The sequence below is a fragment of the Theropithecus gelada genome, chromosome 19 (genome assembly GCF_003255815.1).
Source record: "Theropithecus gelada isolate Dixy chromosome 19, Tgel_1.0, whole genome shotgun sequence".
NCBI classification, from domain to species: domain Eukaryota; kingdom Metazoa; phylum Chordata; class Mammalia; order Primates; family Cercopithecidae; genus Theropithecus; species Theropithecus gelada.
The window spans coordinates 19,690,837-19,708,003 of NC_037687.1; the positions used below are offsets into that span (position 1 = coordinate 19,690,837).

The 17,167-nt window shown below is 38.2% G+C and overlaps 1 protein-coding gene across 2 annotated transcripts in view; it reads right to left on the bottom strand.

Annotated features, from left to right (window-relative positions):
- Positions 1-567: 567 nt before the first annotated feature.
- The window catches only part of ZNF682 (zinc finger protein 682), a 30,704-nt gene continuing 14,104 nt past the window's right edge, over positions 568-17,167 (bottom strand). For both annotated transcript variants that reach the window (XM_025367779.1, XM_025367780.1), the window contains one exon: positions 568-2,173. In XM_025367779.1, the coding sequence (XP_025223564.1) occupies positions 903-2,173 (1,271 nt within the window). In that variant the 3' untranslated portion in view covers positions 568-902. The remainder of the gene's footprint in view (positions 2,174-17,167) is intronic.

Consider the following 17,167-nt stretch of genomic DNA (forward strand, 5'->3'; position numbering starts at 1 on the left):
GTAAAAATCTAAAACTCTTTCAATGCAAAAAACAGTGTACTTTGAATACAATTGTAAGTTCTAAAATATTAGTCTCTTATTCCTGTTTAGCCTAACTAAATTATGTTAACTTTGAATTATTCTTTGTAATCAATACCCTGATTTCAAATAACATTGAAAGTGTTAGCATCTTAGTGGTTTCTACTGTGAATCTTCTGATGTTCATTCAGACTTGATTTTTGATTAATTTTTTATATTTATTGCATCTGTTAAATGCTTTCATATAAACTCTCTAGCGTTTTCTAAGGTGTACTTTTAAAATATTTTTTTCATATTCATTACAGTTGTAGGGTTTCTTTCCAATATAAATTCTCTAAAATTGAATAAAATTTGAGCAACTGTTAGAGGGTTACCCTTCAGCATAAATTCTCCCATGTACAACAAAATCTGTAACATAAGTAAAAGTATTGCACCAATCTTTATATTTGTAATGTTTTTCTTCAGGATAAAAACTCTTATGTTACTCTAAGGCTTATATTTTTGAAGCCTTTCCACGTACAAATGTATCACTATCATTACACCTTGTGCACTCGAAGGCTTTTATTTGGTGACATCTTTCCACAGATAAATGTAATGTGTATCATTATACTTTTATTGCTTTTATCTAGCATAAAACCTCTCATGAATAAGCTCATAGCAGTTATTAAACACTTTGCCACATTCTTTAAAATCAGAATTTTTCTCAGTATGAATTTTCTTATGTGCAATAAAGTGTGAGCAATGGGTGAAGACGTTCCCACATTCTTCACATTTGTAGTGTTTCTCCCCAGTATGAATTATCTTGTGACTTCAATGGCTTGAGCAAGATTTAAGGACTTTGCCACATTCCTTACATTTGTAGGATTTCTCGATAGTAAAAATTCTTACGTAGTAAGGTTTGAGCAGAGAGTAAAAGCTTCCCCACATTTTTTATACTTGCAGGATTTCTCTCTTCTTTGAACTCTCTTATGTTCATTAAGATGTGAGCATCGTTTAAAAGCTTTGCCACATTCTTCACATTTATAGCGTTTGATGGCAGTATGAATTTTCTTATGTCTAGTAAGGTGTGAGCACCGATTAAAGGCTTTGCCACATTCTTCACAGTTGTAGGGTTTCTCTCCAGTATGAATTCTCTTATGTTCAGTAAGGATTGAGGACCAGTTAAAAGCTTTGCCACATTCTTCACATTTGTAGGGTTTCTCTCCAGTGTGAATTCTCTTGTGTTTAGTAAGGTATGAGAACCTCTTAAAGACTTTGTCGCATTTTTCACATTTGTAGGGTTTCTCTCCGCTGTGAATTACCTTATGTTCAGTAAGAATTGATGATGAGTTAAAAGCTTTGCCACATTCTTCACATTTATAGGGTTTCTCTCCCGTGTGGGTTCTCTCATGTATAGTAAGTAGGGAGCAGTGGTTGAAGGCTTTCCCACATTCTTTACATTTGTAGGGTTTCTTTCCAGTGTGAATCGTCTTATGTTTGGTGAGATGTGAGTGCCGGTTAAACGCTCTGCCACATTCTTCACATGTATAGGGTTTTTCTCCAGTATGAATTTTCTTATGTCTAACAAAGGGCGAACACCAGTGAAAGGCTTTTCCACATTCTTCACATTTGTAGGGTTTCTCACCAGTATGGATTCTCTTATGTTTAGTAAGGGTCGAACACCAGTTAAAAGCTTTGCCACATTCTTCACATTTGTATGGTTTCTCTCCAGTGTGAATCCTCTTATGTTTAGTAAGGTATGAGAACCATTTAAAGGTTTTACCACATTCCTCACATATGTAGAGTTTCTCTTCAGTATGAATTATCTTATGATAAGAAAGGCCTGAGTGAGATTTAAAGACTTTGCCACATTGTACACATTTGAAAAGTTTCTCTGTAGTATGTCTTATGCTTTGTCTGTTTAGATTTGATGATTTACTAAAGACTTTCACACATTTATTATATGGGAAAATTTTGCTAGGTAGAGTTGACAAACACTGGTTAAGTCCATTATAAATTTCTTTTTGATCCTTACGCTCACCCACATTTTCCCCATCTTTCCTTAAGTGTAAATCCTCAAGTCCACAGCTTCCATATCTTCTCAGTATCACCTTTTGGAATGAATCTTTCATGCCCTGTTCTGGCAAAAAGTCTTCAGTGCAATGAGAAGACACAGCTGAAATATAAAATTAACAAAATATCCCACTTGTTATTTTCAGAGTCAGATACACATACTTTACAAAGCTAACATAGAAAATTAAGCAAAGGACAGAATGACTTACTAGATGCAGCTGGGAAACACTCACTCCAAGGACAGAAAACAAAATGTTCAGTAAAACATCACACTCTAAACAGATCTTTTGAGAGAAAGCTTAATTCAGAAGAAATGCAGACACTGTGGCTGAAGAGGAAGATGGAAAGCTTGCTCAAAGTCACTGGGCACCAGGACTGGCTCCTAGATCCAGACCAGACTTAAGGAAGGGATATGTGAAGAAACCTCATGGCAACACAGTCTAGCCATGGACCTCTGAGATTCTCACTTTGGTTCCTTCTCCTTGAAAGGCATTTCCCAGCTAAATCTAGCCTGAGCTCCTGATTATAGGATCTCATATGATCCCTACACGTCTGTGAACTGGCAGGGGGAGCCACCTGGAGAATAGGCAGAGGCACAGCTTAAACTCTTGTGGAAATCTGAAGTTTTCACTGTGCTGTGCAGCTGTAGCTGACCATAGGTGCCCATCCTCTGAGTCTCTGCATCTTGCACTGAGGGGATCCATCTCCTGCTGTCTGCCAGGCTGAGAGGGAGCAGGATTGTAGCTGTCATGGGACTGAGGTGAATCTGATCCATGCACCATGAATCTGGCTGGTCCTGCAGAAGGGTGCCCACAGCACAGCATCCACTTACATCACAGATGGTGCTTGACCCCAAAGGGCCAGAGGACAAATCCATGGGCCCAGTGCCAGCTGCCCAGGTCTTCCGCACACTGACTAATAATATTACGCTGATATATGTGGTCTGAGCTTAAGTGGGGTAGAAGCCCACACTGTCAGCAGACAGAGAAGAGTGTGACATGGGAACATGAGCCAGCATGGGAGCTGGGTTCCCCTTCATTCACATGAATAAACTGGGAAGGGTGTGGCCAGATGACCAGCCATGGTTTATATCCCAGGAAGCCTAGCAGCCTAGAACATCTGGAAGAGCTCAGCCATTTCAATGCAGATGGCTTGGAACAAGCCTCGCCAATTCAGCCTGCTCCCAGGGAAGACACTGGAGACAGACCTGCTGAGTTGAGGGACCACAAACTGGGTGGGCCCCACAGCCATCCGCTGGACTAAAAATCCTGGGCTCGGCCGGGCGCGGTGGCTCAAGCCTGTAATCCCAGCACTTTGGGAGGCCGAGACGGGCGGATCACGAGGTCAGGAGATCGAGACCATCGTGGCTAACACGGTGAAACCCCGTCTCTACTAAAAAATACAAAAAACTAGCCGGGCGAGGTGGCGGGCGCCTGTAGTCCCAGCTACTCCGGAGGCTGAGGCAGGAGAATGGCCTAAATCTGGGAGGCGGAGCTTGCAGTGAGCTGAGATCCGGCCACTGCACTCCAGCCTGGGCGACAGAGCGAGACTCCGTCTCAAAAAAAAAAAAAAAAAAAGAAAAATAAGAAAAAAGAAAAAAAAAATCCTGGGCTGCAGGTGCAATACTGGTTACAAACCCATGGTGCAATTGCCCTGCCTGGTGATTTTCCATCCTCCAGCCGCTGCATCACCAAACGACTCACAGAAACATTCCAAAACCCACCCTTACTTTTGCAGACAAAGGAGAACAGCAGGACCCCGATATAAATACGGGTCTCCTGGTGACCTAAAAGTGTGAACTGTCCCTAAGGGAGGGGGGAGCACAGATCACCAAAGCCCTCCTTGAAGCAAAGGAAATGGGTGCAGTGCCAGCAGTTGAAGGGAATATCACCAAGGCCCCAAAATAAATTTGGAGAGAAAATAATTTCTCACACACGATCTTCCCTCCCCAGAACACTCTTAAGCGCCATGTACTTGGACTGAAGCCTGAATTCCACCACAAACAAGAATCCATTGCTTCAACACGAAGCACTCTATGAAATCCACTGCAGGAACCTATCTACAACCCAGGGACCTAGACAGAGCCTCTGCCTCTGAAAACAACCTTAAATGACACCAACTGATTACACACAACATACACCACAGCCAAAACCTCAAGGAAAAAAAAGAATTAAAAACATTTTCAAGCCCCATCCAAATCACAGAAAATTCAAAAGCAAAAGAAGCACCAGCTCCCTCAGATGAGACAGCAAAAGAACGCTGGCAATATACAACGCCAGAGTGTTTCATAACCTCACAAGGATCTCATTAGTTCCTTTGAAAGAACCAAACACAACTTTAAAAATTGTAAATTTTACTACGGGACTTTCAAAATACAATGCAAAGCCTTAAAAACAGAATAGACGAAGCAGACAAAAGTATTTCAGAGCTCAGAGACTGCTCCTTTATATCAACCCAGTCAGAAGACAGTAAAGAAAAAAGAATTCACTACAAACAAACACAGCTTCTGAGAGATACGGAATTATGTAAAGGGGTCAAACTTATGACTCATTAGTATTCCTGAGAGAGAAGGAAAAAAAACTAACCAACTTGGAAAACATACTTAAGGATATAATCTACGAAATATTTTCCCATCTTGCTAGACAGGTTGACATAAAGATACAAGAAATTCAAGGAAATCCTTTGAGATACTATATAAGACAGCCATCCCTCAGTATAAGTATAGTATCTGAATACTATACACATAGTATTCAGACTTTCCAAGGTCAACATGAAATAAAAAAACAAAAGGCAACTAGAGAAAAGGGTCATATTACCTAAAAAATGAATTCTATCAAACAGTGGACTTCCTCACAGAAACCTTACAATCTGGAAGATATTGGGGGGTCTGTTTTTAACATTTTTAAAGAAAGAGGGCAGGTGCAGTGCTCATGCTTGTAATCCCAGCACTTTGGGAGGCCAAGGTGGGTAGATAACCTGAGCTCAGGAGTTCGAGACCACGCTGGGGAACATGGTGAAAGCCGGTCTCTATTAAACACAAAAAGTTAGCTGCCTGCCTCTATTAAATATAAAAAATTAGCCGGGTATGGTAGCGCTCACCTGTAGTCCCAGCTACTGGGGAGGCTAAGGCATGAGAATTGCTTGAGCGCCAGAGGTGGAGGTTGTAGTGAGCTGAGATCGCACCACTGCACTCCAGGCTGGGCCACAGAGTGAAACTCCATTTCAACAACAACAACAACAACAACAACAACAAAAAGATTAAAAAAAAGAAAGAAATTCCAGTCAGGAATTTTATGTTCCAGCAAACTAAGTTTCATAAGCAAAGAATTCACAAGCAATCACTAAGAGAATTAACTACCACTCAACTGGCATCACAAGGTTCTTAAGAGTGTTCTAAACACGGAAATGGAAGAATGATACCTACTACCACAAAAACACACATAAGTACATAGCCCACAGACCCTACAAAGCAACTGCACAATCAAGACTACAGAGCACATGAAGCGAACAAAAACTAAGATATCAATATTAACCTTGAACACAGCAGTCTAAATGCTCCACTTAAAAGACACGAAGTGGTGGCCAGGCATGGTGGCTCGTGCCTGTAATCCCAGCACTTTGGGAGGCTGAGACAGGTGAATCACCTGAGGTCAGGAGTTTGAGACCAGCCTGGCCAACATGGTGAAACTGCGTCTCTACTAAAAATACAAAAATCAGCCCGTAGTGGTGGCACGTGCCTGTAATCCCAGCTACTTGGGAGGCTGAGGCAGGAGAATCACTTGAAACCGGGAGACAGAGGTTTCAGGAAGCTGAGATCACGCCTGCACTCCACCCTGGGTGACAGAGTGAGACTCTGTCTCAAAAAAAAAAATAAAAAAATTCTAAAAATTAAAAAGAAAATGACACAAAGTGGCAAATCAGATTAAAAAAAATAAGACTTAACCTTCTGCTGGCTTTAAAAAACTCATCTCACGTATAATGACACCCATAAACTCAAAGTAAAGGGAAAAAGTAACATCTATCACACAAATGGGAAAAAAACCAACAAACAAAAAAATGCAGTGGTCACTATTCTTGTATTAATAAAACAGATTTTAAACCAACAATAGTAAAAAAGACAAACACATTACATACTAATAAAGGATTCAATAAATAAATAGATAAATCAATAATATTTAACTATCCTAAATATGTATGCACCCAACATTGGCACACCCAGGTTTATAAAGCAATTATTACTGGACCTAAAAAAAAGACTTAGCCAGCCATAGTGGAAGACAACACCTTACAGATAGCATTACAGATCATCAGGGCAAAAACCTAACAAAGAAATTCTGGACGTAAACTCAGCACTTGACCAACTGGACCTCATAGACATCTACAGAATAATTCATCTAATGAACACATACTTACATTCTCATCTGTGCACAGAACATACTTTAAGACTGACCACATGCTCAGTCATAAAACAAATTTCAAAAATCCAGAAAAATTGAAATCATCTTCTTGAAACAGAGTGAAATAAACTCAAAACTCAATAGCAAGAGGAACCCTCAAAACTACACAAATACAGAAAACAAAACAACTTGTTCCGGAATGACTTTTGGGGAAACAATGAAATTAAGGCAGAAATCAGAAACTTATTTGAAACAAATAAAAATGGTGACGAGGCTGGGTGCGGTGGCTCACACCTGTACTCCCAGCACTTTGGGAGGCCGAGGTGGGCAGATCACGAGATCAGGGGTTCAAGACCAGCCTGGCCAACATAGTGAAACCCCATCTCTACTAAAAGTACAAGAAATTAGCTGGGCGTGGTAGCATGTGCCTGTAATCCCAGCTACCTGGGAGAGTGAGGCAGGAGAATCACTTGAACCCAGGAGGCAGAGGTTGCAGTGAGTGGGAAGTAGCGCCACTGCACTCCAGCCTGGGTGACAGAGTGAGACTCCGTCTCAAAAAAAAAAAAAAAAAAAGTGACAAAATGTAACAAAACCTTGGAATGTGGCAAAAGCAGTGTGAGGAGGGTTTATAGTGCTAAACTTTTATATCAAGAAGATAGAAAGATCTCAAGTTAACAACCTGATACCTTGCCTAAAGAAATCAGAAAAACAACAAAGTAAATCCAAAGCTAGAAGAAGAAAAGAAATAATTCAAATCAGAGCAGAACAAAAAAATATTGAAACCAAGAAAACCATTCAAATAATCAATAAAATAAGTTTTTCTAAAAGATAAACAAGATCACTAGATCACTAGCTAAGTTAACAACAACAACAAAAAAGATCCAAATAAGCACAATCAAAAATGACAAACTATCAATAGACTAACAGACAACCTACTGGGAGAAAGTATTTGTAGACTATGAATCTGACAAGGGACTAATGTTCACAATCTATAAGAAATTTAAATCTGGCTGGGCGCGGTGACTCAAGCCTGTAATCCCAGCACTTTGGGAGGCCGAGACGGGCGGATCACGAGGTCAAGAGATCGAGACCATCCTGGCTAACACGGTGAAACCCCGTCCTACTAAAAAATACAAAAAACTAGCTGGGTAAGGTGGCGGGTGCCTGTAGTCCCAGCTACTCGGGAGGCTGAGGCAGGAGAATGGCGTGAACCTGAGAGGAGGAGCTTGCAGTGAGCTGAGATCCGGCCACTGCACTCCAGCCTGGGTGACAGAGCAAGACTCCGTCTCAAAAAAAAAAAAAAAAATCTACAAGAAAAACAGAAATAATCTCATTAAAAAGTGGTCAAAGGACATGGTCATTTCTCAAAAGACATAAAAGCAGCCAAGAAACGTGAAAAAGTGAGACAAAAAGGGAGAAAAAGAAGGACAAAACAGCAACAAAAATCAAAACAATCAATAAAATGGCAATGGTAACCCTTCTCTATCAGAAAATTAAATATTCATGGAATAAACTTCCCAATCAAAAGACATAAACTAGTATAAAAACAAGATTCAACTACATTCTTTGTACAAGATACTCACTTTCAATCTGAAGAAGAAAATAGACTAAAAGAAGGATGGTACAAGTCATTCTATTAGAATGTTAACCAAATCAGAAGAAACTAGGTCAAAATTATATGAGGCAAAATACATTTTAGGTCAAACGCTGTTATAAAATACACTTTAGTCAAAATTCTCACAAGAGACAAAGAAGGACATTAAATAATAGTAAAAAGATTAATTTACTAGAAAACTATAACATATATATAATCATCAGGTTCCCAAATACATAAAGTAAACATTAACAAAATTGAAGAAATATACAGCAATATAATAATAGTAAGATATTTCAATATCCCACTTTGAGTAATAAGTTATAAAGCAAGGTAGAATATTAAATATAAGAACAGAGGACTTCAAAACACTCTAAAAATTACACCTAACGGACATATAGCAAACACTCCACACAAGAGCAGAGTACACAATCTGCTCCATAGCTCACAACACATTCTCTTGGATATATCACTTGTTAGGGCACAAAGCAATTCTTAGCAAACTTTTTTTTTTTAAATTTTGAGACTGAGTTTCGCTCTTGTTGCCCAGGCTGGAGTGCAATGGCACGATCTTGGCTCACCATAACCTCCGTCTATTAGGTTCAAGCGATTCTCCTGCTTCAGCCTCCGGAGTAGCTGGGATTACAGGCATGTGCCACCACATCCGGTTAATTTTGTATTTTTGGTAGAGATGGGGTTTCTCCATGTTGGTCAGGCTGGTCTCGAACTCCCGACCTCAGGTGATCTGCCCGCCTCGGCCTCCCAAAGTGCTGGGATTACAGGTGTGAGCCACCACGCCTGGCCTAGCAAACTTTTAAAAATGGAAATCTTATAGACTATTATTATGACCAAATGGAATGAAACTGAAAATTAGTAATAGAAAAAAATCCACAAATATATGGAAATTAAACACAGTCTTAAGCATGCTCATGTTCAAGGACTGGAAGAATTAATACTGTACAGCATCTTTACAGCACCCAAAGTAATGTTCAGATTCAATGTGATCCCCTTCAAATTCTCAATTTCATTTTTTGCAGGAATAAAAAAACAATGCCCAAATCAAATAAAATCTCAAGAGACCATGAAGAGCTAAATAATCTTTAAAATGAGGAAAGGTGTTGGAAGCATCACACTTCCTGATTTCAAAACACATGACAAAACTACAGTAATAAATGCAGTTTAGTACTAGCATAAAGGCAGACAATTAGACCAATGAGAAAGAATGTAGCACAGATATTATCTTTCATGTATATGGTCAAATAGTTACTTGCACACCCATATTAATTGTAGCATTATCCACAAAAATCAATAGGTGAAAGAAACCTAAACTTCTCTCACCACATGAATGGAAAAATACAATTTATAATATACAAATAATGGAATAATACTCAGCTTTTAAAAAGGAGAAAATCGGGTCAGGTGTGTAGGCTCACGCCTGTAATCCCAGCATTTTGGGAGGCCCAGGTGGGCGGATCACGAAGTTATGAGATCGATATCACCTGGCCAACATGGTAAAACCTCGTCTCCACTAAAATACAAAAAAAAAAAAAATTAGCTGGGCATGGTGGCACGTGCCTGTAGTCCCAGCTACTCGGGAGGCTGAGACAGGGGAATTGCTTGAACCCGGGAGGCAGAGGTTGCAGGGAGCCGAGATTGCACCACTGCACTCCAGCCTGGCAACAGAGCGAGACTCCATCCAAAAAAAAAAAAAAGGAAGAAATCTTCTAACATTGACAATAAAGATAAATCTGATGGCATGATGCTAAGTAAAATAAGCCAGCCATAAAAAGACAGATATTGTATAAATCCATTTCTTTTTTTTTTTTTTTTTTTTTTTGAGACGGAGTCTCGCTCTGTAGCCCAGGCTGGAGTGCAGTGGCCGGATCTCAGCTCACTGCAAGCTCCGTCTCCCGGGTTCACGCCATTCTCCGGCCTCAGCCTCCCGAGTAGCTGGGACTACAGGCGCCCGCCACCTCGCCCGGCTAGTTTTTTGTATTTCTTAGTAGAGACGGGGTTTCACCGTGTTAGCCAGGATGGTCTCGATCTCCTGACCTCGTGATCCGCCCGTCTCGGCCTCCCAAAGTGCTGGGATTACAGGCTTGAGCCACCGCGCCCGACCTATAAATCCATTTCTATGAGACATCTAAAGTAGTTACACTCAGCAACAAAATAGAGAGGTGTTTGTAAAGGGTCAGTGAGGAAAATGAGTAGTTTCATGTATGTTGAGTTCGAGTTTCCCAAGATAAAAACATGTGGAGATATACTGCATGACAGTGTCAATGTACCCAACATAACAGAACTGTATAACTTAAAAATATTTAGGATTCTAAATTTTATGTTATCTATTTTGGACAATTAAAAATAAACAATTACACCTAAAAGAAATACAGAGTTATAAAGCTTTTTAAAAATTACCTTCAAATCACAAGTGTTTCTCTCACAAAAAGAAAATACACATTCACCAATGAATAGATGTTGAAATTACAACAATTTTCATGACTCCTCACCTAAACAGAATAAAACCACCATTGATGACCAACAAAAATATAAATATAAGAGTCATAAACAAAATGGGGTGATACTTATTCAGTCAAACACAGAGATAATTAAATTGGCAATAAACATATGGCTGATTCATATTTGACTTTTGCCTCACACTGCCTTAAAATGTACAGAGCTGAATACTGTCATACAAAATTATATGAATAAAAACTAAAAAATACTATGAATGTGAAATGGCCTATTATAAAAATTGTAACAAATAAATACAAAATTGCAAAGCAAAATTAAAAGAAACTATAATCCATAAAATTCTAAATAAACATAGTGGACTACTGATGAAGAATCCTTCTAGATAGCTACAATTTTCTTTTTTTTCTTTTTTTTTTTTTGAGACGGAGTCTCGCTCTGTTGCCCAGGCTGGAGTGCAGTGGCACGATCTCTGCTCACTGCAAACTCCGCCTCCCGGGTTCACGCCATTCTCCTGCCTCAGCCTCCCGAGTAGCTGTGACTACAGGCACCCGCCACATCGCCCGGCTAGTTTTTTGTATTTTTTAGTAGAGACGGGGTTTCACTGTGTTAACCAGGATGGTCTCGATCTCCTGACCTTGTGATCCACCCATCTCGGCCTCCCAAAGTGCTGGGATTACAGGCTTGAGCCACCGTGCCCGGCCGATAGCTACAATTTTCAACCATGACTAGCTATCCATAAAAAGTACACATTTTTGAATCAAGAGCATACAGTTAGAGCACTGTTTCACAGAAACCCCATTATAATTATTGATAAAAAGCTTTGAGAAAATAATTTTTAAGAAATAAGCACTTATATAATACTAGAGAAACTTATTAATATGTTGCTCTTCTTTTTACACAAAATGGGAAGGCTGTAATCTAGCCTGCAGAAGCAGAGAAAAGACTTACATTTTTTACTGGAGGAACAATATAAATATTGCAAAATATGGTATAAAATACTGATTATGAATTAGGAATAAATTATGCTATCATTCAGATAAAGTGGAAGAATATAGATGAAAATGCAAAGAAAGCTTTTTACATGCCAGCAACTTAATTATACAAACTAGGCTGGGCATGGTGGCTCACGCCTGTAACCCTAGCACTTTGGGAAGTTGAGGCGGGTGGATTGCTTGAACTCGGTTCAAGACCAGCCCGGCCAACATGGTGAAACTCCGTCTCTAGAAAGAATACAAAAATTAGCCGGGCGTGGTGACACGCACCTGTACTCTCAGCTACTTGGGAGGCTGAGGCAGTCTATAAAGTCAGTCTATAAATACTTATTTTATAAATTTCCAAATGTCATCAAAAGATCACAAGGCATAGAGAGAAGACACGAAATAATATTCATTTAAAGGAAGAAAATGACTCTTCGGAAATCAGATCTTTGTATTATCTGACAAGGAATTCAAAATAATCATTTTAAACATGTTCAGTGAGCAAAAATAGAATGTAGACAACTAAACAGAATCAAGAAAACAGTGCATGAAGAAATGAATATATCAACAGAGATTTAAAAAAACTATTAAAAGTATTTTTTTTAAAAAAACAAAAATTGTGGAGCTGAATACAATAATTAAGTTAAAAAAATTATTACAGAGCCACAGCAAATAATTTAATGAGGTAATAGAAGGTATCAGCAAATTAAAGACATTTCACTTAACAAATATCGAGTCATAAAAGCAAAAAAATACTGCCAACAAAGAAAATTTTATCTGGAAAAATTTACCTCTAGAATAAGGAAAAAAAAAAAGACGTTACAAGATAAACAAAAGCTGTCAGTCTTTGTCACCATGTGTATAGTTCTATAAGAAATGGTAAAGTAAATATATACACAGATCTACAATTCTCTACTATAATAATGGTGCATAAAACTGAAAATCTTGCCATATAATTTTATAAACCAAAACACAAATTTGCGTAAATCTCTTAATAGATACACAATATGAAATGATATAATGTGTGACATTAATAACAAAGGATGTAAAAAGGTATAGTTTGATATTCAATTGAAGTAAAGATGTCATGGGATTTAAGCATATTGTTATGTTTCATAAACTCTCATTTTTCAAGGTGATCACAAAAATACCTATAAAAGATATGCAAAAGAAAATGAAAAAGGAATCAAAGTATGCCACTACAAAATCAACAAAACAAAAACAAAGGCAGTAAGAGAGGAAATGAGGGAAAACGTATTTATGACAAGCACAGAAAGTAATCAAAAACAAAACACTACTAGTAATTTTATTTATTTCTGGTATTGTTTTAAATATGAACAGATTGAACCCCTTAGAAAAGTAAAATAGCTGAATGAGTTAAAAACAAAATCTTACAATGTGTGTCTTTAGGGGACTCACTTTAGTTTTAAGGAGACAGACAGACTGAAAGTGACAGGATACAAAAATATATTCCATTCAAACAGTAAGCACAAGTGGGTGGGGTGGCCATAGTTAGACAAAATCCACTTTAAGTAAAAAACTGTTACAAAAGATAAAGATTGGTATTATATAATGGCAAAATGGATCCATTTACCAGGAATCTATAACACATATAACTGTTATATAACATTAGCACTCTCAAACATATAAAACAAATATTGACAGAAGTTAAGAAACAAATACACAGCAGCACAATAGTTATAGACTTCAAGGCCTCATTCTCAATCATGAATATAAAAAAATCAGATAGATTAATAAGCAAATAAAAAACTTAAACGTTACACACCAATTAGACCTAAGAGACATATACAGAACGTTCCAGTTAAAAGCAGCAGAATACATAATATTCTCAATCACACACAGAGTATTCTGTTCGGACGCATAACAAGTCTTAATAAATTTAAGGAGACTGAAATCATACAGTGTATATTTTCTGACCAAAATGGAATGAAACTAGAAATCAGAAGCAGAAGTAAAACTGTAAATCCAAAAAATGTGGACATTAAACCCACTCAAGCATATTCTTGCTCAAGGATCAGATAATTTCATTTTGTTAAGATGTCAACATGCACAGCCACATAGAAATTCAATGTAATATCAGAATCTTCGTGGTACTTTTTTTTTGCAGAAATATATTTAAGATTCTCAAATTCTTTTAGGAGCTATAACTAGCAAAACACCCTTTAAAAAGAATAACAAAGAGGTATTACACTTCCTGGTTTTATAACACATTACCCAAATCTATAAAGATACAAATAATGTGGTATTAGCACAAAGAAAAATAAATGGATGATAAAACAAAATAGAGAGCTCAAAATTAAGCACGTGTGCATGTAATCAATGACCTTATATAAGATTGCTATGGCCACACAATGGGGAAGAAAATAGTTTTTTTAACAAATGATGTTGAAACTGAGTATTTACATGAAAAAAATAAAGTTGAGCCCTTCCGTTACATGCACCATATAAAAACAGTATTTAAAATGGATGAAATACTTGAACATAAAAATATAACAAACTTCCTAGATAAATATATGGGGGAAAATATGACATTGGACTTGGCATTAATTTCTCGTTACAAAAGACAAAGAATTTGATGTCATTTTCTTAGATATGAAATCAAATGCATAAGGAAAAAATAATAGAGAAATGAGACTACATCAAACTTCAAAATTTCTGCACATCAAAGGAAAAATTTAGTGGGGTGAAAATGCTGCCTAAGAAATGGGTGAAATATTTGAAAATCACATATTTGATAGGAGTTAATTTTCACAATATATAAACAATGTCTAAAACTCAACAATAAAAAGCGAGTAGCTTAAGAAATGGACAAATAATTGAACTGGCATCTCTCCAAAGAAGATACATAAATGGCTTATAAGCATTTGAAAGGATGCTCAAGATTACTAACTTTTAGACCAATGCAAAGTAAAAATCACAGTAAAATATTACCTCAAACCCATTAGGAGAGCCATTAAGAAATGCAACCACCCCCCCAAAAATAACTGTTACGGACATGGAAAATTGAGAGGCCTTTTGAGCCACTGGTAGGCAAAAATGATGCAGCTACTGTAAAAAACATACTACGGGCCGGGCGCGGTGGCTCAAGCCTGTAATCCCAGCACTTTGGGAGGCCGAGACGGGCGGATCACAAGGTCAGGAGATCGAGACCATCCTGGCTAACACGGTGAAACCCCGTCTCTACTAAAAAATACAAAAAACTAGCCGGGCGCAGTGGCGGGCGCCTGTAGTCCCAGCTACTCGGGAGGCTGAGGCAGGAGAATGGCGTGAACCCGGGAGGCGGAGCTTGCAGTGAGCTGAGATCCGGCCACTGCACTCCAGCCTCGGTGGCAGAGCGAGACTCCGTCTCAAAAAAAAAAAAAAAAAAAAACATACTACGAAGGTTTCTCAAAAAATTAAAAACGGAATTACTATATAATCCAGCAAACATGGAAAATCCTATTTGATACTGTTGTTCGCAGTTATTTTTTGGGGTATGACACCCAAAGCACAGAAACAAAAGCAAACATAAATAAGTGGGGCTGCATCAAACTGAAATTTTTCTGCACAGCAAAGAAAATAAAACAAGGAAACTTACAGGATGAAAAAAAATATTTGCAAGCCATGCATCTGATAAGAAGTTAATATCCAGAATATATAAGGAATTCATACAAATCAAAGGTAAAAACAATAGTAAGAATGATAATAAGAACTAAATTGAAAAACAGACTGAATGGATAGATATTTTTCCAGTGAAGACAAAGAGCAAACAGGTACGAGAAAAGGACCTCAACATCACCAGTCATCAGGCAGGTGCAAACCAAAACGATGATAAAATATCACTTCACATTTGTTAGGATGGCTATTATCAAGTGACACGTATATTTTTTGGGTGATGGATACCCTAAAAGCACTGACTTCACCACCATGCAATCTATCTGTATAACAAGGTTGCACTCATATCCCACAAATTTATACAAAAAGAATAGGGCTGGGTATGGTGGCTCATGCCTGTAATCCCAGCATTTTGGGAATCTGAGGTAAGAGGACTGCTTGAGCAAAGGAGTTCAAGGCCAGCCCTGGCAACACAGTGAGACCCCTTCTCTGTCAAAAAAAAAGAAAAAAAAGAAATTTTAAGCATAAAAACATTTTTAAAAAGAGATAACAAGTGTTGACAAGTGTGTGATGAAAACAATCTTGTACATTGTTGGTGTGTTGTAAATTGGTAGAGTCATTATGAAAACCAGTATGGACATTCTTTAAAAAATAAAATTAGGCCAAGCACGGTGGCTCACACCTGTAATACTAGCACTTTGGGAGGCTGAGGCGGGCGGATCACGAGGTCAGGAGTTTGAGACCAGCCTGGCCAACATGGTGAAACCCTGTCTCTACTAAAAATACAAAAATTAGCTGGGCGTGGTGACAGGCGCCTGTAATCCAAGCTACTCAGGAAGCTGAGGCAGCAGAATCATTTGAACCTGGGAGGCAGAGGTTGCAATGAGCTGAGATCGTGCCACTGCACTCCAGCCTGGGTGACAGGGTGAGACTCCATCTCAAAAATAAATAATATTTTTATATTTATATTATATTTATATTATTTATAAATTTATATATTAATAAATTTATTTATATTATTTATAAAATAAATAAATTAAATTAAAAAAATTCCACATAATCCAGCAATCCCACTTCTGTGTATGTAACCAAAGGAAATAAAATCACTATTTCTAATATTTGCATCTCCATGTTCATTTCACAATTGCCAAGACATGAAAACAAGAAAACATGAAGACATGTTTGTGGACACTGACTGGATAAAGAAAATATGGCATATATACACAATACAGTATTATTCAGCCATAAAAAATCATGAAATGCTGCCAACATTTCAACGACATGGATGGACCTGGAAGACATTATACTAAGTGAAATAAGCCAGACACAGAAAGAAAAATAATGCACGGTCTCACTTCTATGTGTAATCTACAAAGGATGAACTCATAGACACAGAGAGTACAAAGCTGGCTGACCCAGTCTAGAAGTAGGGAAAATGGGAAGATGTTCAATGAGTGCATACTGCCAGTCATGAAATGAGTACGTTTTGAGGATCTAATGCATAGCATCATGGCTCTAGCTAAATCATAATGCTCTATATTGGGGTACCCAGTCTTTTGGCTTCCCTGGGCCACACTGGAAGAAGAATTGTCCTGGGCCACGCATAAAATACACTAACGCTAATCATAGCTGATTAGCTTTCAAAAATCTCATGTTTTAAGAAAAATTTGTGTTTGGCCACATTCAAAGCCATCCTGGGCTGCATGCAGCCAGCAGGACACAGGTTGGACGAACGTGCTCCATATGCTTACATTTTAATAAGACAGCAAACCTTCAGTGTTCTCACTACAAAAGAAAACGCTGCATGGTGGCTCATGCCTGTAATTCCAGCACTTTGGGAGGCCAAGGAGGGTGGGTCACATGAGGCCAGGAGTGTGAGACCAGCCTGTAATTCCAGCTACTTGGGAGGCTGAGGCACAAGAATCACTTGAACCTGGGAGGCAGAGGTTGCAGTGAGCCGAGATCCCACCACTGCACTCCAGTCTATGTGACAGAGTGAGACTCGTCTCAAAAAAGAAGAAAAAACCCAAAAAACCAAATAA